Genomic DNA, 27,422 nt, shown 5'->3' with positions numbered 1-27,422 from the left:
ATGTGACTTCTTTACCTAGTTTATGGAAACTTTTTCCAAGTATGAAAGATCAATATGTAAGTCTTTCATATTTTTGCTCCTTTCTTTCTTCTTTAAGATTTATGATGGGTGAGGGGCACAGGGGTGGCTCAGTCAGTTAAGCACTCGACTTTTTTTTAAAGATTTTATTTATTTGACAGAGAGAGAGTACAAGCAGGGGGAGCAGTAGGCAGAGGGAGAGAGAGAAGCAGGCTCCTTGCTGAGCAGGGAGCCCAATGTGGGGCTCCTAGGGTCCTGGGATCGTGACCTACGCTGGGCATGGAGTCTACTTAAAAAGACTTATGATGGGTGAACTTATTTTGTTGGTTTTCTCAAAGAAATAATTTTCGGAATTGTTTTTTTTTTTACTTTTTTTTTCTATTTCATTAATGCCAGCTTGCTTTTTATTAATAATGGTCAGTCTTGTCTTTTGGTTTATTTTATAGTTATTTTTCTAATTTTCCTTAGGTAAACATTAAGTTCCTTTCTGATAATATTTTCTTAATAATGAAGCATTGAAGGTAACAGAACATATTCTATGTCTCGTAGGTTTTGGCATAAATTGTTCATACGTTGTTTTGTTTTGTTTTTGCTCATTTAATTTTCTGGTTTGGGTTTCCTCTTTAAGTCCATGGCTATCTTCAAAGCTGTTTATTCCCATATAATTAAGATTTATTCTAGCTATCTCTTATTTTTTCTAACCATTTTAGATTTTAATTAGATAATATTTCTTATGAAGTCCCTATGTTAAATAATTTGATAGGTTTTCTTTGTAGTCAGAATTGCCTAATGGAAGAATAATGCAGGCCACATATATAATTTTAAAAAATTAGTATGCATGTTATGAAAAAGGCAAAATGAGGGTTAAAATTATACATTTCATCAAATATGTATAAACATACTTTCAACATCCTAAATATAAAATTATTGAGATATTTTACATTCTTTTGCCTTCATACTAAGTCTTCAAAATCTGGTATTTTACACTTATAGCGTATCTCAATTTGGACTGGCCACATTTCAAGTGCTCAGTAGTCACATGTAGCTAGTGGCTATTATTTTGGGTAAGATGTGATTAACATCTGTAAATGTTCCATAGATACACTTAAAAATGTGTGTTTAAAATTTTTCTATTTAAAAAACCTCAATATGCTCAATTATCAAAATGTCTTAAAGTACTTATTTAATTGGTGTGCTCCATGGGATGGTGCTTGTGAGTCCTTGTAGAGAATCCACTACAGGGTCCTTGAGATGGTCATCTCTGTACCAGACAAAGTGCTGTTTTCTCTACCCTGTTTTCCCTACTCTGGTCTTTCCACAGATAAGGAATACTGAGTGGTATACAGGACAGTGATTTTGGCGCTGACATTTTTTAAAAGAGGTTTTCAGTTTTGAAAATTCTTTAAATATTTTACATTTATGTAAAAGGGAAACTTTTCACTTAGCACTAATCCAGATCTATAACTAAATGTTGTCTTGCTTCAACAAATGCTGTTAAAACCCCTGGCACCCTTCTACTTTGTCTTCATGAACTTAACCACTCTAGGTACCTTATATAAATGGAATCATATAGTATTTGTCTTTTTTCGACTGACTTATTTCACTTCACCTAATATCCTCAAGGCGCATTCATGTTGCAGCATGTCAGAATTTCCTTACTTTTTAAGGCTGAATAATATTCCATCATACGGATTGAGCACATTTTTCTTATACAGTCATCCACTGACTTGTGGGTTGCTTCCACTAGAGCCCTTAAATCCATGACCTGTGAGTAGCCCCTGACTGCCACTCTTACTGGACCCAACTAAAGACTTTTCTGACCAGTGGAGACATGTTAACTGATTGTATAGGCACAAATGCACTTGGTCTGTCCTATACAAAGTGGCATTTTTTAACCCTTAATTGGCATAACCATCATGAAAATGTGCACCCTTTTATATGACTTCAAAACTCTTGACATCTCTTCTCTCCCTGCTCCTCCTCCCCTCTCCACCAACAACTCTTGAGTATCTTTACTGGTATGAGTTCCCTAGCCTGGCAAGCAAATGAACTCATTTTTTAAAAGCCCTGGTGTAGTCTGTTTTATTGTTACTTCTGGTACAGTTAGTGGGTGAGAAGCACTGCCTGGGTACCTTGGTGACCATTTGATGTAGTTTTAACAGACTGTGTACCCTGTGGGACAGTAGTGGCTGAATCCTACGTTCCTGCTGTGAATTGTTCACATGCCATTCCATGGGGACTGGGCTCTACCGGGACCAAACTCAACATCATACATTCCTAGTTACTGCTGTGCTCAGGTCACATGACCTTCCTGTAAAGAATTACAACTATGCTGCATTTTTAGTCTGTTCAGTTCAGTTTTTTTTTTTTTGCTCCCATGCCTCATGCAAACTTCTCCTTAGACATGACCAAGGAGGATGGCACACTTTGTGATGGACTATCCCAAGGCAACCATGGCCAAAATGGTTTTCACTGTGGGTATAAACTGTGCCAACAGAAATTTACTCTTTCAGACGTATGTTGCCTCACCCAATCAATAATCCAAGCTTTCCAATATTCTTAGTTTTTGTCAACTTAATTTGAGACAAGAAACATCCTGCGCATGGTGATGGGATAGTTTCGTGTAGCCTCAAGGAAACACTTCCCACACTTCCATCAATAGTCATACAACTAAGTTGGGTATGGGCTAGCAACTGGATTTGTATTGTTTTGAGTCATCACTACCACTGTTTGTTTTTTAAGTGACCTGAATAAAATCCTCAGGATGCTATTAACTAATCGTGTAACCGTGAGGGATTCACTTAAGCATTTTGCCCAAGCCTTTGGAGGAAACATGTTCCTGCTTACACCGACTTCAGTCCACTGGATGGGGATTTCAGACTTCTGACGTCCAGATCATCAAGAGAATAAATCTGCATTGTTTTAAGCCACTGAATCTGTGGTAATTCGTTACAGGAGCCATAGGAAATGAATACACCCACTTTGCCAGGTTTCCCTGTTTTTAAAAAAGGTGTAGGCTTAATATTCTATTTCAACGGAAAACTCTCAGTATTCACCAGGATTTATGCGGGGCTAAAAACCATCCTGAAGCCAGAAGTATTACTATATTCATACCTTTTACCACCAGGTGTTGGAGAAGAAAAACTGAAGTAAGACCATTTATCTTGGCAATGTTACCTTCAGAGCAAATTACCTGGCTCGCATTTCAAACACGATGGAAAGGCAAGGTTCAAGGTGCTGGAAACATTCTGTCCTAATACTAGGAAATAGTCACCGTCTGCCCCGGGATTATGTTTAATATATAGGAAAGTGCCTACAGGTATTTACAACCGTTTTAGAGACAAACAAACGGAGGTCCTATTCGTGTGGTCCCAACAATGACAAACAGGCACTGGCACGAACTGTTTATAAATTCTTGAGTACAGCTGTTCTGAAAGTAGAGTTCACTTGCAATCTTCCAAAAAAAAAAAAAAAAAAAAGCCAACAAAACCAAACCAAACCAAAAACCAAAGTTCTGCTATTCCTCACAACGTGCTCTAAAATGAAACGTGGACTGGAAATCACTTGGTGTCAAGGCGCAGCAACTGCTCTTTGCCATTTATCACCAGGGACTTCAACTCTCCGTCTTCTTCCACCTCCACCCGTTCTTGGCCATTCTCGACGGTTCTCTTGGTGGTGATCTTCTTGCCATTAACGATTTCGGTGGAAGTCGACACGGATTTGAAGTTGCCCGTCCCGCCGCTACCGTAGGACATGGAGAAGGAAGACAGGCCTCCGTTCCCCAGGGAACTGAATCCCGTATCCAAAGAGGGAAAACCTCCCCCGAATGCTGGAAATTCACTGAAGGCGGAGAAGAAGGGGACGGTCCCCCCGCAGCCGCCGCCGCCCCGGGAGCTCCTCCGCCCGCCCACGACGCTCTCCAGCGGGTCTCCGAAGAAGTCGAAGGCAGAAAACGGGTCTTGGCCCCCGAAGAACTCCCTGAAGACCTCGGCCGGGTCGCGGAAGGTGAAGACGTACTCGAAGGGGTCGTGGCGGGGCCCGCCGCCGCCGCCGCCCGCCACTCCCGCCTCGCCGTACCGGTCGTACACGTCCCTCTTCCGGGCGTCCGACAGCACCTCGTAGGCCTGGGCCACTTGCTTGAACCGCCTCTCCGCCTCCTCCTTGTTCTCAGGGTTTTTGTCGGGGTGCCACCTGAGCGCCAGCTTGCGGTACGCCTTCTTGATGGCCTCGGACGACGCCCGGCGGGGCACGCCCAGCACCTCGTAGTAGTCCACCATGTCGGACGGCCCCCAGCTCGGCCCGCGGGCCACCGGCACGACACGCGGCGAGGCCGGCGGCTCCTCCGTGGCGCGGGCCCGACTGCGGGGCGACACCCGGAGCGGGCGCCTTTGTGACGTAGCTCGCATCTCATTGGTCGACGGCTTACCCAGAATGCACTGCGGGCGAGGCTTGCCGCTCCTCTGGGCTCTCTGTCACGTGTTTCGCACGGCCGCGGACGCCCCGCCCACTGAGGCCCCGCCTTCTCTCTGGCCCCGCCCACCCGGCCCTCGCGCGCGCCGTGGGGGATGGGGGGGGTGGGCTGCGATCTGCAAATCCCCCGCAGAAGAAAGAGGAAATCAGCAGGGACTAGGGACCCGCTCCCGCACTGGGCCCTGGCATGGAGGGAGACGGATTTTGCTAAAAAAGCAGGTTCTCTGGGTTTTTGGCTTCAGGACCCTTTTGCTTTTTTTTTTTTTTTAAGATTTTTTATTTATTAGAGATACAGAGAGAGAGAGAGAGAGAGAGAGAAGCAGGCTCCATGCGGGGAGCCCGATGTGGGACTCGATCCCCGGTGTCCATGATCATACCCTGGGCTGAAGATGGCACTAAACCGCTGAGCCACCGGGGCTGCCCTTTCTTTTTCTTTTTCTTTCTTTTTCTTTCTTTCTTTCTTTCTTTCTTTCTTTCTTTCTTTCTTTCTTTCTTTCTTTTTCTTTCTTTCTTTCTTTCTTTCTTTCTTTCTTTCTTTCTTTTTTTCTTTCTTTCTTTCTTCTTTTTTTCTTTCTTCTTTCTTTCTTCTTTCCTTCTTTCTTTCTTCTTCCTTTCTTTCCTTTCTTCTTTCTTTCTTTTCTTTCTTTTTTTTTTTTTTAGCGTAGGTTGTATCTGTCAGTACTTCTTATTCCATTAGAAATGAAAGCAATCGAAAAATCCATCAGTTTAAAAGCAATGAAGCCATTACATGCTAACAGGACTCCTATTTTTATGGGAAAATAACTTTTTCCCAAAAAAAAAGAGATGTATTTATTTATTTTAGAGAGTGTGCATGTGCAAGGGAGCAAGGACCGGAGAAGAGTATACGATGAGGGAGAGGGAAAGAATCCCAAGCAGACTCCTCTCTGATTGTGGAGCCTGCATGGGGCTAGGTCTCAGGCCTCTGGCCTCATGATCCCAGCAGGAATCAAGAATCCTGTGCTTCGTTGACTAAGCACCCAGGTGCCCCCAAATCACTTTTGCAAAACAAAAAAATTAGTGAAGAGAGGCATCATATTACGTTTTTTTCCCCTCATCTCTGTGGTTTAAGACAAGAGAATGGGATTCTTGTATTTGTTTCTGCAGTCAATCTATCATGGGTGATGAGGCCACTGAGAAACTCCACTGCACCTGTAAGAGAGCATGTGAGTGAAAAGCCAAATATCATTATGGAAATAGTTTTGACTTTGCAAAATTCCCCTAAAAAAAGTTCTTGGGTGTACCAAGGGTGTCCTGGCCCAGAGTTTGAGAACTCCTGGTCTAGTGTATCAAAATGAACAAGACTTGATGGCCATGTTGTTAGTGCTGTGGGTCAACCTGGGTGCAGTGATTATTTCCACTAAAACTGCTATACCATGATCTTTCTTTTTGGTGTGTTTGGACATCTGACCTCTCTCTACTTTCTCCTTATTCTCTGACACTATATTTTTTGCTTTGGTATATGGCAAGGCAATACCAATAAAGGTCATTTAGTTCTAGGAGGAAAATGATTAACCAGTGAACTCTGTAATATTTCATCATAAAGGGTAGTAGATTCAGTAAGGCACTCTATGTCACCAGAGCGAACTTTATGTTACCTTGAGGGACGGAGTTCAATCCTGGAGCTGGCACCTTATAATCACGCAATAAACAGTAATAGGAAGCAGATTGGGAGTAGGGTGTAGTGTGAATAAAGCAACGTGGGAAGAGCATGTTTGGGGAAGGTCAAGTGATTCAGAATGAGTGGAGGGAAAGTTGGAAGGATGGGTCGAGGTGAAAGGACTGGAGAGGAGGAATGAGCTCAGACAGGTGGGCTGAAAGTCCATTCTAAGAATTTTGCGGGCAAGGCTACATCTTATTCTGGGTCCTAGGAAGCTGTTGACCAATGCTTCAGGGATGGTGATGGGGTGGGATAGTGCAGGGTGCAGCTGATGCTGGAACTTAGAAAGGATAGATGGGAGTTGGGGGCCCTGGGAGTCTGAGGCCCTGAAACAAGACTATGGCAGCTGGGTTTCAGAGACAGTGGATTAAGCACTCGCTTGCCTGGATATGGGGTCCACAGCAAAGGAGAAGGGAAGTCATATAGATACAAAAACATTTACTGAGTGCTTACTGTCTTCAAAACCATGGACTGGCATCTGTGCTGAAAGCCTGCTTTGTAAGGGCAGAGTCGCGTCCCAAACCGTCCAGGTATGCAGAAGCCTCATAAAGTCCTGAGGCTCTATGTGATACAGGAAAATCATAAAATCATCGTGGTGGTGATTGTGTGTGTTTACCGCCCTTTTGCTCTGGGTAATTTACAGATGAACTCTTATGACATTGAGAGTTCAGAAGAATTATTGTCCTTAATGTTTAAACTGGACTATGAATTTCAGAATTGCAGATAGGGGCATACCAGTGAGTCAAAGCATTGCTGCCTCTTTTTCTACCCACCCAGAATCTTAGTCCAGGAGAATGGAACATGCTTAGAGTGGAGAGGGGGTGCATGTGGGTGGGGAGCTTCAGAGTGCATGTGTGTTTGAGCATGCGTGTGTACGTGCATCCATATATAAGCACATACAAGACTGGAGGTCTGTGGAGGAAGGGGTGTTATGGGGAAAAGGGACTCTCAGTACCAGAATGAAGGAGGCCCTGTGAACATGCGTCACAGGACATTAAAACCTTAACGTTAGCAGTTTCTCCATGACCTTCCTAACAGGTCCCCAAATATGGGTGGCCAGCGATGTCCATGATCAAAATCTTGGGATCTGTGCTCTCATCTGTCTATGCTCACATTTGCCTTTTCTTTGGGAGGGGTATTCCTATTTGTGACTACCATACTTGCTCCCTGGCCCTTCACTTGATCTTTTGGGGCACCAGCCAGGGCTGGGTATTACTGTGTGAGCACATTCTACTTGGTCCCAAAGTCCCACCATCTCTCCCCATTTAGTTTGGGTAGTGACTGTGAGAGTCACTGCTTTACTTCTGGTTCCTAGTTGGCTGTAAACTTCAAACCTGGCCATAAGAGCTGGATACTGCTAGAGGCCATGGGGAATTGTGGTCAAGAGCAGGGTCATCACGCTCTGTCACTTAGTAAATGCAAAACTCTGGCAGGTCGTATTGTCTCTCTGAGCCTCAGTGTCTTCCTTTGTAATGTGGGAATAACGTTATCTGCCTTTAGGGGATTCCGTAAGATGTGTTGTAAAGCGCTTAGCACCATGCTTGGCTCCTAGGACATACTCAAGACATATATGTTCTTATATGTTTTGTTCACTTTTCCCCTTTGCTTCAACCGGGTCATCAGAATTTCTCAGAGTGTCTGCTCTCCCTGTTGCCTGTCTGAGAGAATGCACCTGTCCTGCAAGAGGCCTTCTGTGCATGCGTGCTCAAGTGGGGTTCCCTTCCCGCAGTTTACTAGCCAGCAGCATTCATCTCCTTCTTGGCATGTTCCACAGCCTCTGACATGCCTGTTTATCTGTTTACATTGTCAGTCTGTCTCTTCTGATGGCGCTTGAGTTCTGGGGAGGCGGGAGGCTCATCTGTGGCAGTCTTTGTTGGCATCCCCAGGCCCGGCGCCATCTAAATAAGTATTTTGTTGAATGAGTGCATCAAAATGATGCAGCGTTGGGCAGAGTCCTTGGCGACCAGTGGAGAAGAACATCCTGCAAGGCTGCCATGGGCCAAAAGTAGGCTTACAGCGGCATGTTTTTCTCTTTCTAAACAGTATATTCTGCTTTCTATTTCATATCCTGAAAAAGAAGTCGAATTTATCACCACATAGCCTTTTTTCTCCCCTCTTGGTCCATGGAAATACTCATTTCATGCATTCAAAGGTGCTGGAGCTGTTTTCCCTTCTCTGGCCCATCAAGAATGTGATTTTAGTGGTTGGTAAAGAATTCCCCCCAGTTAAACTGTGGTTGCCTGTCAAGAAAGCTAGTACGCTTGTCGGGATGCGCACCGAGTGATGTACGGGAGTGGTGAATCATCATACTCTACACCTGCAACTAATATTACACTGTGTGTTAAACTAACTGGAGTTAAAAACTTCAGAGTAAATAAATAAAACATAAAAATACTTGGGGGACAAAAAAAAAAAGAAATCTAGTAAAGCTCTGCCCTGGTTAGCTAGCTCTAAAGGTGAACTTCCTACTTATCTTCAGCTGGCGAATAACTACGGTCATGTGACACGATCAACCATTAACTTTGAGTATGGATTGGTTCTTGCAACACGAAGTAGGAGAGGGCAAACTCTTGGTAGGAGAGAGTCTTGGTAGCAAAGACAAGGGCACCATGGCAGCAGGGGCTCCGGGGCCACGTCCGCTGGTCCTGGGCCTGCTGCTGTGCGCCTTGAGCGCCCCCGTGTCCCAGGGCGGGAAGCTGCTGTTGGTCCCCGTGGATGGCAGCCACTGGCTGAGCATGCTCGGGGTCGTCAAGCAGTTGCACCAGAGGGGACATGAGGTAGTGGTGATAGCTTCCGAGGCCTCTGTGTACATCAAAGGAGCAGCATTTTACACCCTGAAGAGGTACCCTGTGCCATTCCGAAGGGAGGATGTGGAAGCCACTTTTATCAGCCTCGGGCGCGGTGTTTTTGAGAATGTGCCTTTGCTGCAGCGTGTGATCAAAACGTACAAGAAGGTCAAGGAGGACTCGGCTCTGCTTTTGTCTGCTTGCTCCCATTTACTGCATAACAAGGAGCTGATGGCCTCGCTGGCAGAGAGCAGCTTCGATGCTGTGTTGACGGACCCCTTCCTTCCTTGCGGTCCCATCGTGGCCCTGTACCTGGCCCTCCCCGCTGTGTTCTTCTTGCACGCACTGCCATGCAGCCTAGATTTTCAAGGTACCCAGTGCCCCAACCCACCATCCTATGTGCCCAGGGCTCTGTCCCATAACTCAGATCACATGACCTTCCTACAGCGGGTGAAGAACATGCTCATTTTCTTGTCTGAGAGCTTTCTGTGCAATGTGGTTTATTCCCCATATGAACCACTTGCCTCGGAAGTCCTTCAGAAAGATGTGACAGTCCAGGAACTTATGGGCTCTGCATCCATCTGGCTTCTCAAAGGTGACTTTGTCAAGGATTACTCCAGGCCCATCATGCCCAGCATGGTTTTTGTTGGTGGGATCAACTGTGCCAGCAAAAACCCACTATCCAAGGTGTGTATTTGAGGGGGAACTTTACAAGCTTATATCCTCGCAAGTACTTTGAATGGATGAACCTGCCCCCGATACATGCTGAACTAGTCTCAAATGCCCTCTTTCGTTAGTTTCTACATTACAAATCTCCTGAGTCTGGGTTGTAATTTATATCCTTTTTTTTTTAAAAGATTTTATTTATTTATTCATGAGACATACAGAGAGAGAGAGACAGACACAGGCAGAGGGAGAAGCAGGCTCCCCACAGGGAGCCCGATGTAGGACTCAATCCCAGGATTCTGGGATCACGCCCTGAACCGAAGGCAGACGCTCAACCACTGAGCCACCTAGGTGTTCCTATATCTGTCTTTGGCATCCTCTTCTGGGTTTATTTCTTTGTATAGGACACTTTAGGAAATTATACTTTGGGCATTTTATTCTGTGTGTTCCAGTGAATAGTAATCAGTTAGATGAAACAAAGGATAATTGCCATAAGCACAGAACAATGATTGTAGGGATCCTTGCAGAGAACACAAATCTGTAGTATGCACCTTACGCTTGATTGGGTCAGGCACACAAGGGTCAAGGAAATAATTCTTCGACATCTATGGGTCCTTGGTGGGGAAAGTAACCTTTATGTTTCTGGTTAAAGATGCAGTTGCTAGATGCAGCTATAGGAAGCTGGCTTCTACTGTCTTTTCTCTTCTAATAAGCAAACGTTAGACAGTCAGATTCTGGCATTGGGCAGAAAGGTCCTGAGTTTCATTCCCTGCAATGCTTTTAAGTTAAGTTTTTCCCATACAGAATTTGAGATATGCAAAAAAGTAGCATTCACATCCTCTTCCAAGTCGCAAGGGAGGGAATAGAGAATAACAGGAGGATCTCTGTCAGATGGGGAGTTGGAAAGGATTCTCCAAGGAGGGGACATACCAGTGGGCATTCATTCATTTATTTTTCAAATATCAGTTGAGGATCCACTGGTAGCCTAGGCACTTTGCAGGTGCTGAGTCTGGCTCCTGCTAAGGGATTGTCATCATCCTCAGCGAGTACTGAATCTTATTCCCAGAGTGACTCCAATGTGAATCACATTGCCATGGCAAGGAGAAACTTTGAAGGGCAGGAAAAACACCCTGTGAGAAATCCAGTGTTGTGTGGGTGCTTCCACCCCATTACCGCATGACTAGATCCCCTTTGTGGGGCTCTGATTCCTCCCCCATAATGTGAGGAGAGATATAGTGACCCAGCAGATCTCCCACCAATAAGATTCTGATAATCCATGGCTTGTTGGAGAAGTATATGTCTGATGGAGTGATCAGGTTAAGAAAGGAGATGGTGTTGATTTTTTAGAAAGCCAAATGAGAGAACCTCACGTTATAGAATACCAGTAATAATCATCTTTCCAAAAAAAAAAATAATCATCTTTCCAATGTAGGAGAAGGTGAAATATTACCAAACCAGTGGTCACATCATAGATCAAAGGAAAGAGAGCTAGTCAGCATGTCCCAGTTAGAGCGGAATTAAAGAGAAATACTTTTTGGCGTCATTATTATAGGATCCAAGTGAAAACAATTGTGTTCCATATTTACTTTGAAATTTAAAACTTTGGAGATGTGCATGCATGATAGAAATTCCATTCGAAATAGGAGGGCTTGCTTATAAATCTGCACGATACCCTTGGTGACACTGGCCTTGTTTCTATTCCTGGGACATTCCAAACTGTTTCCCAGTTCAGGACCCTTGATGTTCCATCCTTCTGAGATGCTGTGCCTGAATTTGTGAGGTGGCTATCTTCTTATTTTCCAGATCAGCTGCAATGTCACTTCCTCAGGGAGTCCTCTCTAAGATAGGATCCTGTGCTCTTTCCTTCCTAGCACATCAAGTACTGTGATCATCTCATTTAGATCATTGTTTATTGACCGTCTCTTTCATAGATGTGGGGGCAGGGACCACTGCTGCCTGTTGCTTCACCCTTAAGGCCCGGCGATGGGTCTGCACGTGATTGGTGCCTCGTAAACATCAGCGTCTTGGGCATATAATCGGTACTTACCAAATATTTGTTAAAGGAATGAACAAAAACCACAAAAGGGTATGAACTGAGGGCTGGTCACCAGATAGGCGGTAATCACCTTTTACAATTACAATCACCTTATACTTTTACAACATGTAATTGTATAGAAGTTTTTGCTGTTTGCTTTACAAAAAAAAAGGTAATAATGTATCCCCATTGCTCACCTATCAATATGTCATGGATATGGTTTTGGTTCTAAATATTATATCTATTTTTTTAACTGTTCCATGTTGCATGGCATTTATGTGCCACAGGGCATTCTGTTAGCCACATGATCTAGTTCCCTGGGAAGAACACTGAAGTTTGTGTACCGGGTCTTGCTCTTTTTGTTGTTACTTCAAATATTACCTTATCAGAGGTTAAGTCCTTTGTAGTTTTCTTCATATTTGTTCTGTTCCTTTCTTGTTTGGTTTTTCTTAAGTATTTTACACTTTTTTCTTTTTGTTACTAATGTGAATGTGATAGATTTCCATTTCTGTTCGTAGCTGGTTATCTTCTCCCTATTCAGTCCCAATTCAAAATTCGGCCTAATCAAAATATTGATTTCATCCTTTTAAAAAAACCAAATTAGCATGTAGACTTTCATCAATAAAGAAAATATGGTTTCTTCTGTTCTAAACTCCATGCCAGGTATTGGTCTTATTGAAGTCACTGGAATCTCTAAAAACAATTGAATAATTTTGGCAGTCACAAGGATTCTTGTCTTGCTCCTGATTGTAATGAAGATTGATTTTTGGGACACCTGGGTAGCTCAGCAGTTGAGCATCTACCTTCAGCTCAGGGTGTGATCCTGGGTCCGTGTTGCGCTCCCTGCGAGGAGCCAGCTTCTCCCTCTGCCTGTGTCTCTGCCTCTCTCTCTGTGTCTCTCATGAATAAATAAATAAAATCTTTAAAAAAAAGATTGATTTTCATTTCATCATTTTGTATTATGTTTGCCATTGTTTTTTGGCAAGTAGTCTTCATTTATTTCCATGATTTTCTTCTTTATTTTAGTTTACTTACTGGGAGGGACTACAGAACTTTATCAATGGTCTTCCTCAATTTTATAGTTTTGGCATGATTTATTAATATATCCCCCCCCCCCCGGAATTTGTCTAAGTGGTGAGTTGTCATGACTATGTATTGGTTGCTGCCTTACTTGGTGCAAGCAAGCCTGGGAGTGGGAATGTCTTTATAAACCTTACTGGACAATAACCCTCTTTGCCCTACTTAATATTTTTAATTTGAAATTCCACTTTTTTTAATATTAACATTACCATTCCTGCACTATCTTGTTTACATTTCCCTAGTGCCTCTTTGGTACCCCTTTGTCTTCAAGCTTCTTTTTATTTTTCTTTTTAAACAACATGGAGTTGATATTTTTAACCTTGGGAGAATTTTGCCTGTTTGCAATTAATTTAACAATTCAGAGATTTGATTCTAACTTTTCCAGTTTATTTTTATTTTACTTGGCCATTTTCCCTTTTCCTAATTTTTGCTGTTTTGGCTAGTTGTTGATTATCTTCTTTTGTCCCCCTTTTTAAATGTATGAGAGACTCCTAACTCTGGGAAATGAACCAGAGGTGATGGAAGGGGAGGTGGGCGGGGGTGGGGGTGACTGGGTGACGGGCACTGACGGGGGCACTTGATGGGATGAGCACTGGGTGTTATTTTATATGTTGGCAAATTGAACACCAATAAAAAATAAATTTATTAAAAAAATAAATAAATGCTCTTCTATACTTCCATTCCTCTAGTGGAGACCAGCCTGGTCCCAATGCTCTTGGTCAAAATCCTGAACTTCAAGAATAGAGATACAATAGTTAGTTAATAAGGAGAGTCCATATGGAAAGCACACCTGGTGTGGGGCGTGTCCGGGATGCCTGACAGACAAAAGATAGAATAACATTGAGAGCAAAGGAATGAAACTCGGGAACTCCAAGATGTCCTTCCCTGCTCAGGGTGAGAGACCAGCTTGGTGGACATGCGGGGATTTGGAGATGGATATCATCTTGACTTGACGATGGTGAGGAGAAGAAAGACTGGTGAGCAGGGAAGCTTGCAGTCTTTGCTGGTGGCTCTAAATGTGTAGTAATAAAGCAATAGTTTTCCAACATGCTAAGTGCTTACCAAGGATTTTGAAAAACAAAAGACATTTGGGAAGAGAAAATCTAATAAAAGCCTGGAACTCAAAATACTAAATTCTCAGCAAAAGTTAGGACCTGTGTTAAAGGTTTCAATGGGGTGGGCAAGTGCTTTCACTTCAGAGGGAAGGCCTTGTTCTATTTGGAAGGGGATAAGAGGTGGGGGAATCGAGGGCATTAACCTATCGCTTCACTCTTTGGCAACTCTAGAGTCTGTGAAGTCAGGGCCAGGTTTAGGGACATTGTGCCAAGTAGAGTGTGGACTTCACTGTTATTGAATACCAGAAGAGGCATTGGCTATGACAACACAGTCTCTGCAGTTTGCCCTCCTGTAATCTGTAGATGAACTTTCATGACATTTAAACTTTAATCTTGCCATGTAACTTTGGGTATTTATTGACCTGTGGGTTCCATTTTATGATAATCACACCCTGCTGGGTGCTGACTGGGTGTGGGAGAGTGTGCAAGGAGGGGAACTCAGACGTGATGCTTTGTAGACATGGTAAAAGTAAGAGTGGGATTCATGAAGGAGGGAAGGTCCTAGGAAGTGAGGTAAGCTGTTTACCTTCACTCAGGAGAAAGAACTCAAAAGGTACTTGGAGATGAGCTGTCCTTTCGCAGGAGAGAAGGATGTGGTGTGGAATCCCAGGGAGGAAGGACTTCAGAAAAACCATCCTTAGGATATTTTTGCCATAGACCAAAAATGCAGTGTGGTGATGGAGAGGATGATGCTGGCTGCCCTGACCTTTCAGACGAGCCCGGTGGAGAAGGCTGGGACACAGCTGCTGGGAGCCAGAAGGCCTCGAAGAGAGCTGGTGGGAGTGGGCCAGGCAGGGCACTCATTCCTGAAGAGAGCTGGGCAGTATTTGGGCTCTGCTGGTCATGCCCTGAACCAAACTTAAAAGAAGTCTCTTAAAATCATGTGTGCTGAGCCCTGGGGGAAGTCCTCTGCATGTCACACCCGGGGTGGTCAGCGTTCTGGTTTGAACAGGACTGAAAGTCTCATATCTCAGGAAACTGCTCCGTTCTGGGCAAACCTCACCACATCCCACAGTCCCATGAATGTCCTTGGCATTCTTGGGAAACGTATAAAACCATTTGGGAGACTCTAGGGGAGTTAATTAGATCATTAATAACCTACAGTTGGGGGGAAATTGCCACACTCATACCATGCTCTATTTCCTCTGCGTGGAATTGCCACTCTGTGTGCGCATGCCAGCGTGTGCCTGTGTGTGTATGTGTGATGTTTCCTGAAGACCATGGTATTCTGGAGTTGGCTTTGAAGGCCAGATCAGGCTGGGCTGAGATTATTGCTGAGGGTTGAGTCTGGCGGCTTCCTTCCTCTCTTCCTGGGGACACAGCCACCACTTTCGCCTTCAGATTCCCCTGTTTCTACACTGCAGCTAATGCTGCTGTTCTTCTAATTGCATTATCTTTTTGTTGCTTCCTCTCAGAGCTTTTGTCCGACATCCATCTCTAACGTCTATTCCTCATTACTTTAGGCGTAGAGGCTTGATAGGTCACAATCTGTGATCTGTACTTACTAGTGGGGTCCCTGCCATCACTATCTCTCAGCCTTTATATACAGACACTTCCAAAAATCCCATCCTCCTGCTTCATCCAAGGGAAACACGGATTGTCCATTTTCTAGTAGTTGTTTCATTATTGAGTAGAAAAGCACTCACAGTTCGTTCCTTATTTCTTGGGTCATCTGGCCCAGAAGTTTCTTCAGAAACAAGTCCCATTGCTTTGTCTTGAGCTTACCTAGCCAAAGCTATAATGCCCAATGGTGGTCTTGGTTGGAGGGGTCAGAGTGGCCTCATACTTGCAATCTTCCTTTGGTGATGCTGATGGGTATATTGCTAGAGGGGATCAGCTTCTGGAATGGGACAGGAATATTCTGTGGGGATCATGTGCTGGGTGGGTTGAGACTCACTGCTTGCGTTTATCCTTCCCACTGGTGGCTTTGGTACTCAGGGTTTGCTCACGTGCCCTTTGTCGCCTCTCTGAGCTCTGCAGAAGGGGCTCAGATCCTGGAGCACCCTTGGCAAGGTTTTCGGTCCAGTTTTATATCTCTCATACCTAGGGAGAAATATTTTGCTTTTTGCAGTGCATTATGAAACCAGCAAAGAAAGATTCAGTTATCTTTCTGCATGTTCTTGCTAAGGCAGGCAAGTTGACATACACTCTTCAGAAAGCTCTTCTCCAGGAAAGGTAGGAAATTTCCAGGTTGACTGGTTAAGTTTCAGCACCGAGTTGAGATGAATATGATCCCTAATCACCACAATGTATTGGCTGCCATATGGAAGACTCTGCTATAGGCTGTGGGGAAGCAAGAATTGTTATAGGCTGTCTTGGCTATTTTGAGGTTTCTCCTTAACTACGAGCCTCATCCGCAACATTATTTGCAGCTTTCTGCTTAGGCTCCATCTATTCTTTCCACGTAAAAGGAATATTCCAAAAGCCTTGGAAAGTAATACACATCTTTACTATAGATTTTCCTAAATGGGCAGTGCAAGAGTTTTAGTCTGCAGAAAGCTTTCTGAAATCCTCCTTGGACACCTTTCCTCTCACTCAGGGTCTCTCTTCATCGATCTGCTAAATAGCACTCTCCCTTCTCTGTGATGCTCATTCATCTTTCCCCCTTCCTTCTGTACTACCTTCTGCTCTCTCCTTTAGTCTCCCCGAAAGCCTGCTTTATCCCAAGACCCTCCCGGCAGCTTGAAGCCCCTGAGAAGTGGATCTGGTTTTATCTCTGTTTGCTTTTCCTTGGAAAATTAGCCTGCTACCTGGATTCTGAGTCTCAAAGAAGGACCCGGGAGACAACCCAATATGCAAGAAGCCTTCCCCCTTTGGAAGGAAGTAAGGAAGGGTGTAATATGAACTAATATTTTATGCCTCTAACACACACACACACACACACACACACACACCTTTAATCACATTCTTAAGATGAAGAGATCTGATTTATAGCTGAATGTATGCAGTTCCCAAAGAAGAGGAGAAAAAACTTAACTGGAAATTTCTCTCATGGTTCTAGGAATTTGAAGCCTATGTTAATGCTTCTGGAGAACATGGAATTGTGGTTTTCTCTTTGGGCTCCATGGTCTCAGATATTCCTGAGGAGAAAGCTATGGAAATTGCTGATGCTTTGGGCAAAATACCTCAGACGGTAAGAAGCTTCCATATGATTCTATCTTCACAAGGGTTGGAACACCAGACTTCTAGGATCAATGCTAAATCCTACTAGTTGGACTTTAGGTTTCCCTGCCACTTCTCAATTATTAATCTAAAGTTCTTTTTGCCGTGTCACTCTCAACTACTCTGTGAAACTTGTCTACTTCACTTGGAGGTCTTATTTTCTCTAAGAAATTCAAAAGTGTACTAAGGAGAATTCATTTCATTTCATTTCATTGATTTATTTTTAAAGATTTTATTTTTTTTAAGCTGACTCTATACCCAGTCTGGAGCTTGAATTTACAATCCTGAGATCAAGAGCTGCATGCTCTACTGACTAAGCTAGCCAGGCCCCTCCAAGGGGAATTTATTTTAAAGATAAAATGAATAGGATAGTGAACAGGATAGTGTTTCTTTGTATTACATAGGAGTACTTCTGCAAAAAGCTACTGGTCAGGACACTGGATTCATTTCTTATATTTCTGCTTCTGTAATTCTACATCCATTCACTTTATTAAGTAAACTTCCCCTTGAAGTGCAGAAAATCACAAAAATCATAAATGTACAGCTTGATGAATTTGCACAAATACACAGAATGTTACCAGTCCCCAGAAGCCTTCCCAGTTGCTACACCTTCCACCCTTGCCCAGTTTATGTTCATTCAGAGGACTCCACATTCTAGCTATCACTATCACGGCAGACGTTTTTGAATAATTGTGTTCTTTAAATTCTGTTTTTGTCTCTTCAAGGTCCTGTGGCGTTATACTGGCACTCCACCACCAAATCTTTCAAAGAATACAATACTTGTCAAGTGGCTGCCCCAGAATGATCTGCTTGGTATGTGGGCAGGATTTGGTGCATAGGTCAAACCCAAGTGAAATTAAGAAAGTGGCTTGCGTATGGATGTTCTCAAGGACTGTTTAGCTGGAAACTATTATGGCCAAAGTATCCTACATAGCTTTTTACCCAGTGGGGCATCTGAGCCCACATTCTCCTCTGCAGACTTCTGTAGGAGCCACGCGTGGGTGGCACAGGGTCCTTAGAGTGCTTTCAGAACCTAAATGGTGTCAGACCGTGAAACTTGGTGGCTTGACCACTCTCATCCCTCCCTGCTTTGCCTCTCAGGTCACCCGAAGGCTCGCGCCTTTATCACACATTCTGGCTCCCACGGCATATATGAGGGAATATGCAACGGCGTTCCAATGGTGATGCTGCCCTTGTTTGGTGATCAGATGGACAATGCGAAGCGCATGGAGACTCGGGGGGCTGGAGTGACCTTGAATGTCCTGGAAATGACTTCTGAAGATTTAGCAAATGCCCTAAAAGCTGTCATCACTGACAAAAGGTAAGAGAAAAGATACAGAGGAATACTACCCATATTTTGCCCATCTCATTCGCAACAAATATTCAAATGTGAAAACAAGTACATAAAAACCGAATTTATAAGTAAGATGATTTGGGGATTATTCTTGTTCAGTTTATAAAAGGATATTTTAATTCCTATGGGACATATCAGTGAAATGATTTTAAATACTATTTCCCTTGGTAGGATTAAAACTTCAATTTATTAAGAAAATATTGTCACCAGATAGACATCTGATCTATAAGTTCCTGCAAAGAGAGAAATATTTCCTTACAAGAAGCATAGTGTCCATAAGATAAAAAATAAACCAGGTGCTTCGAAGTGCAGCTCTCCCTACCACTGAAGCCCATGAGAAATTTTGTTCATGGGGATTTTTTTTTAAATTTTTATTTATTTATGATAGTCACAGAGAGATAGAGAGAGAGGCAGAGACACAGGCAGAGGGAGAAGCAGGCTCCATGCACCGGGAGCCCGACGTGGGATTCGATCCCGGGTCTCCAGGATCGCGCCCTGGGCCAAAGGCAGGCGCCAAACCACTGCACCACCCAGGCATCCCTGTTCATGGGGATTTTTAAATTGGGATGGGGTCTTGTGGATACCACAGACAAACCCTTATAATAAAGGTAAAGATAAGTTTGCTCAAATGTGACTCTGAAAACAATTCAAGAGGCAAAAGCCATCAGATCAGATGATCTCTGCACATGAAATTTATCACGTTGCTGTCAAGTTCACTAGTAAGAGGCTGGCCGAGACCTTCCGGGAAGAAGTGATGGCCCGGGCTAGACTTCGTCCAACAATTAATAATGTGTGTACACGCATGCGTGTGCATGCACGTGTGAATGCCTGTGCATGTGTGTGTATCTACAAGAGTGTCAGGAGTCTTCACCCATAGTTGCTTCATTTTGAAAGAGACCGTCAATCAGAAGGACAGATGTGAAAAGGCTGCAGTGTGTTCAGATGGGAGGAGACATTGCACAGGGTGATACAGTGAACCTGGGCAAGGAGAAATGGGGGGAACATGGGGTGCTCACGGATATGGTGCCAATGGATGAGAAAGAAAAGTCCACAGAACCCCTGGGGTAAATGCCCAGAGGGCCCAGAGCAGCGGGTGGCATCCCTCCATTCTGATGGGCGTCTCCTGGCAGCCCAGGTTGGCGTCAGGCCACGCTGCTCCAAAGTCCATGCAGTGAAAACCTGACTTCTCTCCAAGTGCTGACAAAACTCCTTCCGGAGGTTCATATTAGTAGCACAATTTTGATCTTCTGTCGAGTGGTATTGATGACTACCTGGAACCTAAAAATGACCTGGTAAAAGTTCTCTTATTTTTTTTAAAAAACATTCATTAACCAGCAAACTTCATTTATTTGCCTGGGAGTCATCTCTGCCTAGTTGTGAATCTCCATGTTCCCAACACTCCAAACTGGGGCATAAAACGAAGACAAATGGAAAGATTTCGAACATCAGGTGATGCAACCAGGCCATAACAGGTGCTCAATGAATAGTGGATGAAGGAATGAAAGTTCTAGAAAATCTCTCTTGTTTAAGAGAAGATTTCTATGAAAGGAAGATGTTTAATGTGACTTATGGCCACATATTATTATCACATAAAATAATGTTTTGAACTATAATGACAGGTTTGTTTAAAGACAGCAGTTATAATTTCTCCTGAATAAGAGTGTCTTACTTTGGTCTTCTTCTCCTTTTCCTTTTAATCCCTCTCCCCCTCCTTCTTTTTCTTTTCCTAGTGCGCCCCCACTAAGAGTCAAAGCATCCAATCCAGTTTGCATTTGGATGTTCCGATGCAGCTCTCAACACTGTCCAAAATCAACAAAAATATGTCTTGTAGAACAGGCTGCATAGACACAGCCTCCCGCTAAAGTTAGTACTTGGATGGTGTGAGGTGTCACCAAAGCCATGTATGCCACCACCTTGGAGATGGCACTTAGAAATCGCTTTTGCTTTGACTAGATGTGAGTGTTTAAAACCGTGAAAGGAAAACTCACTAATTTCTGACACGACCTTTCTTTTATTTCTTTCTCTTACTGTTAAGAAAGTATCTAATTTCCTACAAAAAATACCAAGAAAAAAGAAAGAAGAGGAAAGGAAGCAAGATTCAAATAATTTAATATTATAATTTTGGCTTCCAGTTTTCTTTCTACATTTTTTTTTTTAAATTTCAGAGGTGAAGACCATTTAGCATGTGTGTGTGTGTACATGCATGTGTGTGTGTGTTTCTTTTCTGTCTATAATGGAAACACATTTCCTCTACCAAGTTTGCAAAATCTGGTAGCCTGCTTAACCACAGCAAGCCTAAAGGGAGGGTGTTCCGCTGAGACCCCATTCCAGACATTCACACAACTGTCTTTGTGTTTAGCTATAAGGAGAACATCATGCACCTCTCCAGGCTGCACAAGGACCGCCCCATCGAGCCCCTGGACCTGGCTGTGTTCTGGGTGGAGTTCGTCATGAGGCACAAGGGGGCTCCCCACCTGCGTCCCGCAGCCCACGACCTCACCTGGTACCAGTACCACTCTTTGGACGTGATCGGCTTCCTCCTGGCCGTGGTGCTGGGGGTTGTCTTCATCACTTACAAATGTTGCGCCTTTGGCTGCCGGAAGTGCTTTGGGAAAAAAGGACGGGTTAAGAAATCTCACAAATCCAAGGCACACTGACAAGTGGGTGGGAAATGACGTGGCCTGAGGTTGCAACCAGAGGCGATGTTAAATTTCTGTTCTGCTTATTAGAGAAACACTTAGCTCTGAGTGAGATGCCCCAGAGTGTTTTTTTTTTTTTTTTTAATAAAAACAATCTAATTGCTGATCACGCCCTAACAGGTAGAGACACTGGAATGTTTTCTGGCCCCTCTAGTATGTTTAATCTGGACTACACTTGTCATCCTTCAAAGGACTTGCCAAGAGGGTTGGACGGGTCCGTCCTGCACTTTGCATTACTTTTTTTACTTGGAAGTGAGGCCTGTTTGAGGGCACAGGTTTCAGAGGTGCTCCACCCCAAGCCCCCACCTGGAAGCATGGTTCTAACATCATCATCTGGCTTCCGTAGACTTGTGATCAATTCCCTCACCAGAGACGGCAGGTCCTAACGTATGCTTCACAGATGTCACTTTGTGAATTTAAAGGAGACATTTATTCCCTTAGGGCATAGTGCCTTGTACATGAAATAAATGAATGAGAGAGGGTCTTTTGAGAACAGTGATTTCTGACTTTACGGAAAAAGAATGATGTACAGAATTGATGAGTGATGTGTTCAAGAGGATAATCGTAGCTTGTGCCAAATGGATCTCAATTTGAGAAAAGCCCAGAGTGTCTCACAAGTGTATTTTCTCTGATGTTTTTCACAACTGAAAACATTAATAAATTCATACAAATCATATTGCTAGGTGTTCTTCTCTTCATTGTTGTTGCATTTATTTGTTGTTAAATGATGTGTGCTAATTACAAAAATAATACATGCTTATGACAGAAATTAGAAAAAATACAGAGATGCACACGCACACACACGGGAATATAAAAATCTGGTAGTCATATTCCCCAGAAATAACCACAGTTACTATTTTGGCAAATGCATATACTTAGAAAATACTGCAGCTATATTAAATATATATAGTATATTTTAACACTCTTTTTCACATCACTTTGCCGGGACTGTCCTCCCCACACTTTTCTTTATTCTTCTTCTTCTTCTTTTTTTTTTTTTTTTAAGATTTTATTTACTTCTTCATGAAAGACACAGAGAGAGGCAGAGGCAGAGGGAGAAGCAGGCTCCCTGCAAGGAGCCTGATGCAGGACTCGATCCCAGGACCCTGGGATCATGAGCTGAGCCAAAGGCAGATGCTCAACCGCTGAGCCATCCAGGTGCCCCATCTCCACACTTTTCTATAACATTTAATTTGTTTTTAGTGGCCAGGAAGTAATTATTGCATGGATATGGAAGGATTTGTTTAACCAAGACTTCTGGGTGGATTCACTTTTATTTTCTCCTATAAAAGAGCCCGAATGGACTAGTTCAATAGCTAGATCTTTGCACGTCTTCATGACTGTTTCCATCAGCTCCATGGTTGTCTAAGCCTGGGTTCCCTTGAGGCAAGGATTCCAGGGCAAGTAGCTTATTTGGTAAGTGAAGGAAGCCCTGACACGGGGTTAGGGAATGGGACCTGGAGTGAGGGCCTCCAAGAAGCTGTTGTCCTGTGAGAGGCTGGAGCTGAATCTCCCCATTGATGCTGGGAGCCAATGTAAGATGCCAGACTTATCCCACCTTAGTGAGAAGCAAAGTCCTGGGCTCTCTGAGCACTTGCCCTGTCCATGACCGGCTGCTCCCAGGTCGTGTTAATATCCCTTCGCCTCCAGTCTACCACAAAGACAGGCAAGGGGACCCTAAAAGCCAGAGAGAGCCCCCGGGGAGAGAAACTGAGGTGTAGTGTTGGAGGTGGGCCCTTGGGTACTCACACAGAAGGACAGGAATCTGGGTGGGGCACCACAGCATTGCTCCCCTGGGGAAATGTAGATCAAAGGGGAATCTTGTTTCAAATTAAAAAAAAATATATTTATTTTAGAGTGAGCACGTGCACGCGTGCGCGAGAGAGTGCAAGAGTGGAGGGTAGGGTAGGGGAGAGGGAGAGAGAGAATCACAAACAGACTCGCCACTGAGTGCAGAGCCTGATGCAGGACTCAGTCTCACAACCCTGAGATCATGACCTGAGCCGAAACCAAGAGTTGGACACTCAATGACCTGAGCCACCCAGGCACCGTGGGATCTTGTTTTAAATGTGCTTTTATTACTATTATTACTTCAAAGGTTGGTTTTTTTTTTTAAGCTTATGAGCCATTTGTGTTTCCTTTTTGGAGAATATCCTCAGCCTGTTTTCCTATGGGGTGTTGAACAATTCTGAGGATTTCTTTGGAGAGTTTACTGCATCAATAAGAAAATCTTTCTGGCCTATACTGTATTTTTTCCACTTGTTCCATGCCTTTAATTTTGCTCACCCTTTTGTGTGTTTGCTGCTTTGTGCCTTGTGTGACACGTAAAAGTTTTAAATGTGTAGGCTTCAAACTGTGGCTGGGGCCACGTGGATAGCTAGTTATCCTTGACCCCAGCCCCATTTATTCCTTCCCCTGGCTGCTTTTGGCACACAAGCTGTTCATGCCAGATCCCTCCCCACATCTTTGATCCCTGCAGTGACTCATGGACTACGTTCGCCATCCTTCAAGACCCTCTCAGTCCATCCAGGGACCAACTCCCGGCCTCACTGCCCCTGGCTCCCTACCCCCACCTCTTAGGACCTGAGCTGCTTTGCCCTCCACCAGCTCATGCTCCTTCACACTTTCATTTTTCTGGCCTGAATGTCCTCTTGTTGGGATATTCTAAGCACAAAAGGGGTCTTTTTTGTAAGGAGGAGGCTTCCTAAGGACATGGGACTCATGTCCCGGCCTCGGTGCTGCCTGGTGGAGCCGCTTTTGTCCTGCCCAGTCCCTACGTGCTCTGGGTGCTAGTGCTAGCTACACTTCCTTCTCCTCTTGGCCTTATCTGCTTCTCAATCCCCAAGATCCCATAGGACCACGGAAACTTGACCAGATTCTCTCTTACCCAGAGTCTGAAATTCCAGGGAGGAAGAAACTGGTCCAATCAGGTGTCCACTCCTGGTAATCCAATCAGAAGTGTTGAGGGAGGGATTACCAGGGAAAACATGGCCACGGGGAACTATAACTGACCCCAAGGGTCAAGGAAGAGGGAGTCTTAGTGAGCTGGGGAGATGCTCCCAAACATGTCCACTACCCAAGTATGTTGTGTCCATTTTTTCTACTCCGGGCCTTGGCACTTTCATGCATTTAAGCTCACAGGTTTCTACAATTCAGTGCTCTCTTATTTTCAAGTTAATTCCCATAGAAGCAGAGGTGGGAAGCTCAGTGGAGTGACAGCACATAAGAGTGACTGATTTCTTGAATGAATCGTATGGGAGTCAAATATTATTGTCCTAATCTGAAGAAGAAAATAAACCCTGAAAAATATTTTTGTTTCAGAAAACCAAGGAGAGCCCACTTCTTTCTCCTTGATCTCATTGTCTTAGTGTCCTCTCTGGAGAGTGTGTTCAGGGCCATCCCAGTTTTTGCCATGGCTTACACACTCATTGGGCGTGCAACAAAAAAATGGCCCCTTTGTCTACCTCTCCTGATAGCCATGCCCTTCACGATGTGGCTTTGCAGCTCTTCCCATGGAGAGGAGGGACCGATTTCCCACCGCCTTGAGATTGGCTGGCCTGTGACTTACTTTGGCTAGTAGCATGTGGAAGAGGGAGCGGGAGCCAGTTCCAAGTCTAGGCCCCAAGAGGCCTTCATGTTCCTGCCCACTCTCTCAGAAGCCCGCCTACCTGCTGTGAGAATGGCTTGGACAAGCCCTGTCATGTGAGAGACAGGTGTCCCAATCCCCCTAACCGCTTCAGCCCATAGTTAGCCAACCACCAGACTTAACAATCTGTGGGAGGCTGTCCTAGACCAGCCAGTCCTCACCCAGCCCACCAGCTGACTGCCGATGTCTGAGTGACTCCATGGTTGGATTGGCCCGATTAACAGAACCACCCAGCTGACCTGTAGGTTTATGAAGAATAATAAATGGTTGTTCTCAATCATTAAGCTTTGAGGTGGTTTGTTATACAGCACTGGCTAACTGATACATCCAGTCCTAGCCCTAAATCCCTGATCTTTCATGTATTAGGTCTTTAGACTGTCAGAGAACAAAGGTGTCCTACCCATCTCTATATTCACTGCTACATGGAGAACCATGTTAGCTGCACACAACAGGCAGGCAGGTAGGGTCTGCATAATGGAATGGCAACCACATCACCTTATGTTACCAGCATGTCTCCAGTCTCCATCCACCCCCATCTCCCACACACTATAATCTCCTCCCCAGCCTCTAACTCATCCTAACTTCCCCCTGACCCTAGCAATTGAAGCAAAGTCTCGGGAAGGAATTATTGATCACCTGAGGGATCTTTGGAGCAGGAGAGCAGGCCCAGAGGGAGTGGAAGGAGGTAGGGCAGAGGTTGCTATGAAAGAGCAGCAGGTGATAACTGTCTTCTTATGCCTGTTCGATATTGGTCAGGATGTCATCAAGGGCAGAGCGAGGAACAGTGCATGAATTTTACGGGAAAGAAGTGTTTGGTGCTATGCTGGGGAAGCTTGTTTTCCAAGCATCCAGCTTCAGTGGGCTAAGAAGGGTAATGAGCACCCTGGTATCAGAGGTGTCCAAACAGAGACTGAGGAACTTCCTCTAGGGAGGGTGGGCGAACTTTGAGTGGGAATTTTAACTAAGCAGGCTTGGACCTACGTGGCTCTGAGTCTGTTTGTTTCTTTTTTTTTTTTTTAAAGATTATTTATTTATTTATTTATTCATAAGAGACAGAGAGAGAGAGAGAGAGAGAGAGAGAGAGAGGCAGAGACACAGGCAGAGGGAGAAGCAGGCTCCATGCAGAGAGCCTGACGTGGGACTCGATCCCAGGTCTCCAGGATCAGGCCCCGGGCTGAAGGCGGCGCTAAACCTCTGAGCCACCTGGGCTGCCCTCTGAGTCTGTTTTTGTTGCCCTTTAATGCACAGAAAGGTTTCCAAAGGCCAATATTTTACTGCTCAAACTCTTGATCTGGCCGGTCACACAGCTACAACTGACAGGGAAATCCTTGGACCTCACTTTTGGTTCAGGGAAACAGGGTCTTACCTTCTAAGTATTCTGTAATCTGTCCAGTCCTTGGGGTGGAAAAGTCCTCTTCCTAGGTCTCTTCCATCACCCACCCCACTCCAGCAGGCCTGATCATACCTTTCCACCCTGAGGCCCTATGACCGCATGTTGGAAGAGGTCACTGAAAAGATGCGTCTGCCAGTTGACTCATGAGCTGGACCTGGGAAATTGGAGGCTCCCCAGCCCCTCTCCTATCCTTGGAATGAGGGCTCTGCTTGCCTTTCCCAATCTCAGGGGGCTGCTACAGGGGCCAGTTTCAGATTTCATCCAGGAAACTCCTGCGGAGCTTGCAAACCAACAGTGCATCCCCAAGGGACGTGGTAGTGAATTGCACCCACTAACACCATGTCCCTTTCCCAAACAGGCCACCGTACATTGCCACACATGTTGGTAACAGAAATGTTTAGTGACAACATAATGTGGCATTTTGATCACAGGGAGCTGGGCACTCCTCAAAGCCCTCACTTGATAAAGACTCAGGAAGTCAGTTAGATCTCAAAGTTCCAAGGGTCTGCGGCCTAACGGTGTTGATTCTCATGAAACCCTTCCACCCGCCAAGGGACCCATTTCTCATCCACATTACGACTGAGAAGCCAACTATCCCATTGCTTTGACAACCCATCCTGCTATTGTCCACCTTACCGTTGATGTGTATTAGGCAAAGAACGGGGCCTTTTCTTGTGGTATATTTTTGTTCCATCCAGGAGAGGACTCTGCAGAAAGGTCAGTATTTGGGTCCCAGAGTAGCTCTTTACAGGATTCCCAGGAGGGAAAGAGCACAGGATGGATCTGGGAGTGTTCAGCCCTCCATTTTGACATCTGTGTTGTTTGCCAACCCTTAGGAAGCTGCTGATGTTGCATGAGACCCTTGAGAAGAGGAATGAAGGCAGTTGAGGTGGATTTCTCATTAATCATTAGTTTCAGTATCAAGAGACGGGAGAGGAGGGCCCTTCTTGATGAAGTGTATTAGCTACTGCTGTGTAATAAATGACATCGGCTTAGTGGCTTAAAACAACACCCGTCTATTGTCACACAGTTTCTATGGGCCAGGATTCGGGGTAGGGGGGCATCTCACAGGCTGCATTCAAGGTAATGGTAGGGCCACATCCTTTCTGGAGTTTGGTCTCTTCTAAGCTTATGCGGTTGTTGGCAGGATCCAGTTCCTTGTGGTTGTAGGCCTGGAGCCCCCACTTCTTTGCTACGTGGACCCTCCCATAAGGAGCTTACACTGTTTCCATTTCAAGGCTAGTATGAGAATCCCCTTCCAGTCTGCTAAGACAGAGACCGTGTGATCATGCAAGTGGCTTCCCATCACCTACGCCACGG

General features: G+C 44.6%; 3 protein-coding genes across 5 annotated transcripts in view; 2 read left to right on the top strand and 1 right to left on the bottom strand.

Annotated features, from left to right (window-relative positions):
• LOC121496936 (UDP-glucuronosyltransferase 1A1-like) overlaps window positions 1-21,737 on the top strand; it is an 81,786-nt gene extending 60,049 nt beyond the window's left edge. For 2 of the 3 annotated variants that reach the window (XM_041765857.1, XM_041765858.1), the window contains exons 2-5: window positions 16,850-16,981; window positions 17,736-17,823; window positions 18,112-18,331; window positions 20,724-21,737. In XM_041765857.1, coding sequence (XP_041621791.1) covers window positions 16,850-16,981; window positions 17,736-17,823; window positions 18,112-18,331; window positions 20,724-21,021 — 738 coding nt within the window. In that variant the 3' untranslated portion in view covers window positions 21,022-21,737. Of the gene's footprint in view, window positions 1-8,730; window positions 9,640-16,849; window positions 16,982-17,735; window positions 17,824-18,111; window positions 18,332-20,723 lie in introns of those variants that run through there. The other variant, XM_041765856.1, reaches the window with a different exon arrangement.
• DNAJB3 (DnaJ heat shock protein family (Hsp40) member B3) lies at window positions 249-4,749 on the bottom strand. Its single transcript, XM_041765862.1, has one exon. The coding sequence runs from the start codon at window positions 4,422-4,424 to the stop codon at window positions 3,579-3,581; it is 846 nt and encodes a 281-aa protein (XP_041621796.1). The 5' UTR covers window positions 4,425-4,749; the 3' UTR covers window positions 249-3,578.
• A 5,006-nt stretch (window positions 21,738-26,743) lies between the features above and the next one.
• MROH2A (maestro heat like repeat family member 2A) overlaps window positions 26,744-27,422 on the top strand; it is a 46,280-nt gene continuing 45,601 nt past the window's right edge. Inside the window, exon 1 of the mRNA XM_041767154.1 lies at window positions 26,744-26,819. Within this exon, the coding sequence (XP_041623088.1) occupies window positions 26,744-26,819 (76 nt within the window). The remainder of the gene's footprint in view (window positions 26,820-27,422) is intronic.

This window comes from Vulpes lagopus, chromosome 8, assembly GCF_018345385.1.
Source record: "Vulpes lagopus strain Blue_001 chromosome 8, ASM1834538v1, whole genome shotgun sequence".
Lineage (NCBI taxonomy): Eukaryota > Metazoa > Chordata > Mammalia > Carnivora > Canidae > Vulpes > Vulpes lagopus.
The sequence above is the reverse complement of the archived record's forward strand: the minus strand, read 5'-3'. Positions and strand labels throughout refer to the sequence as shown.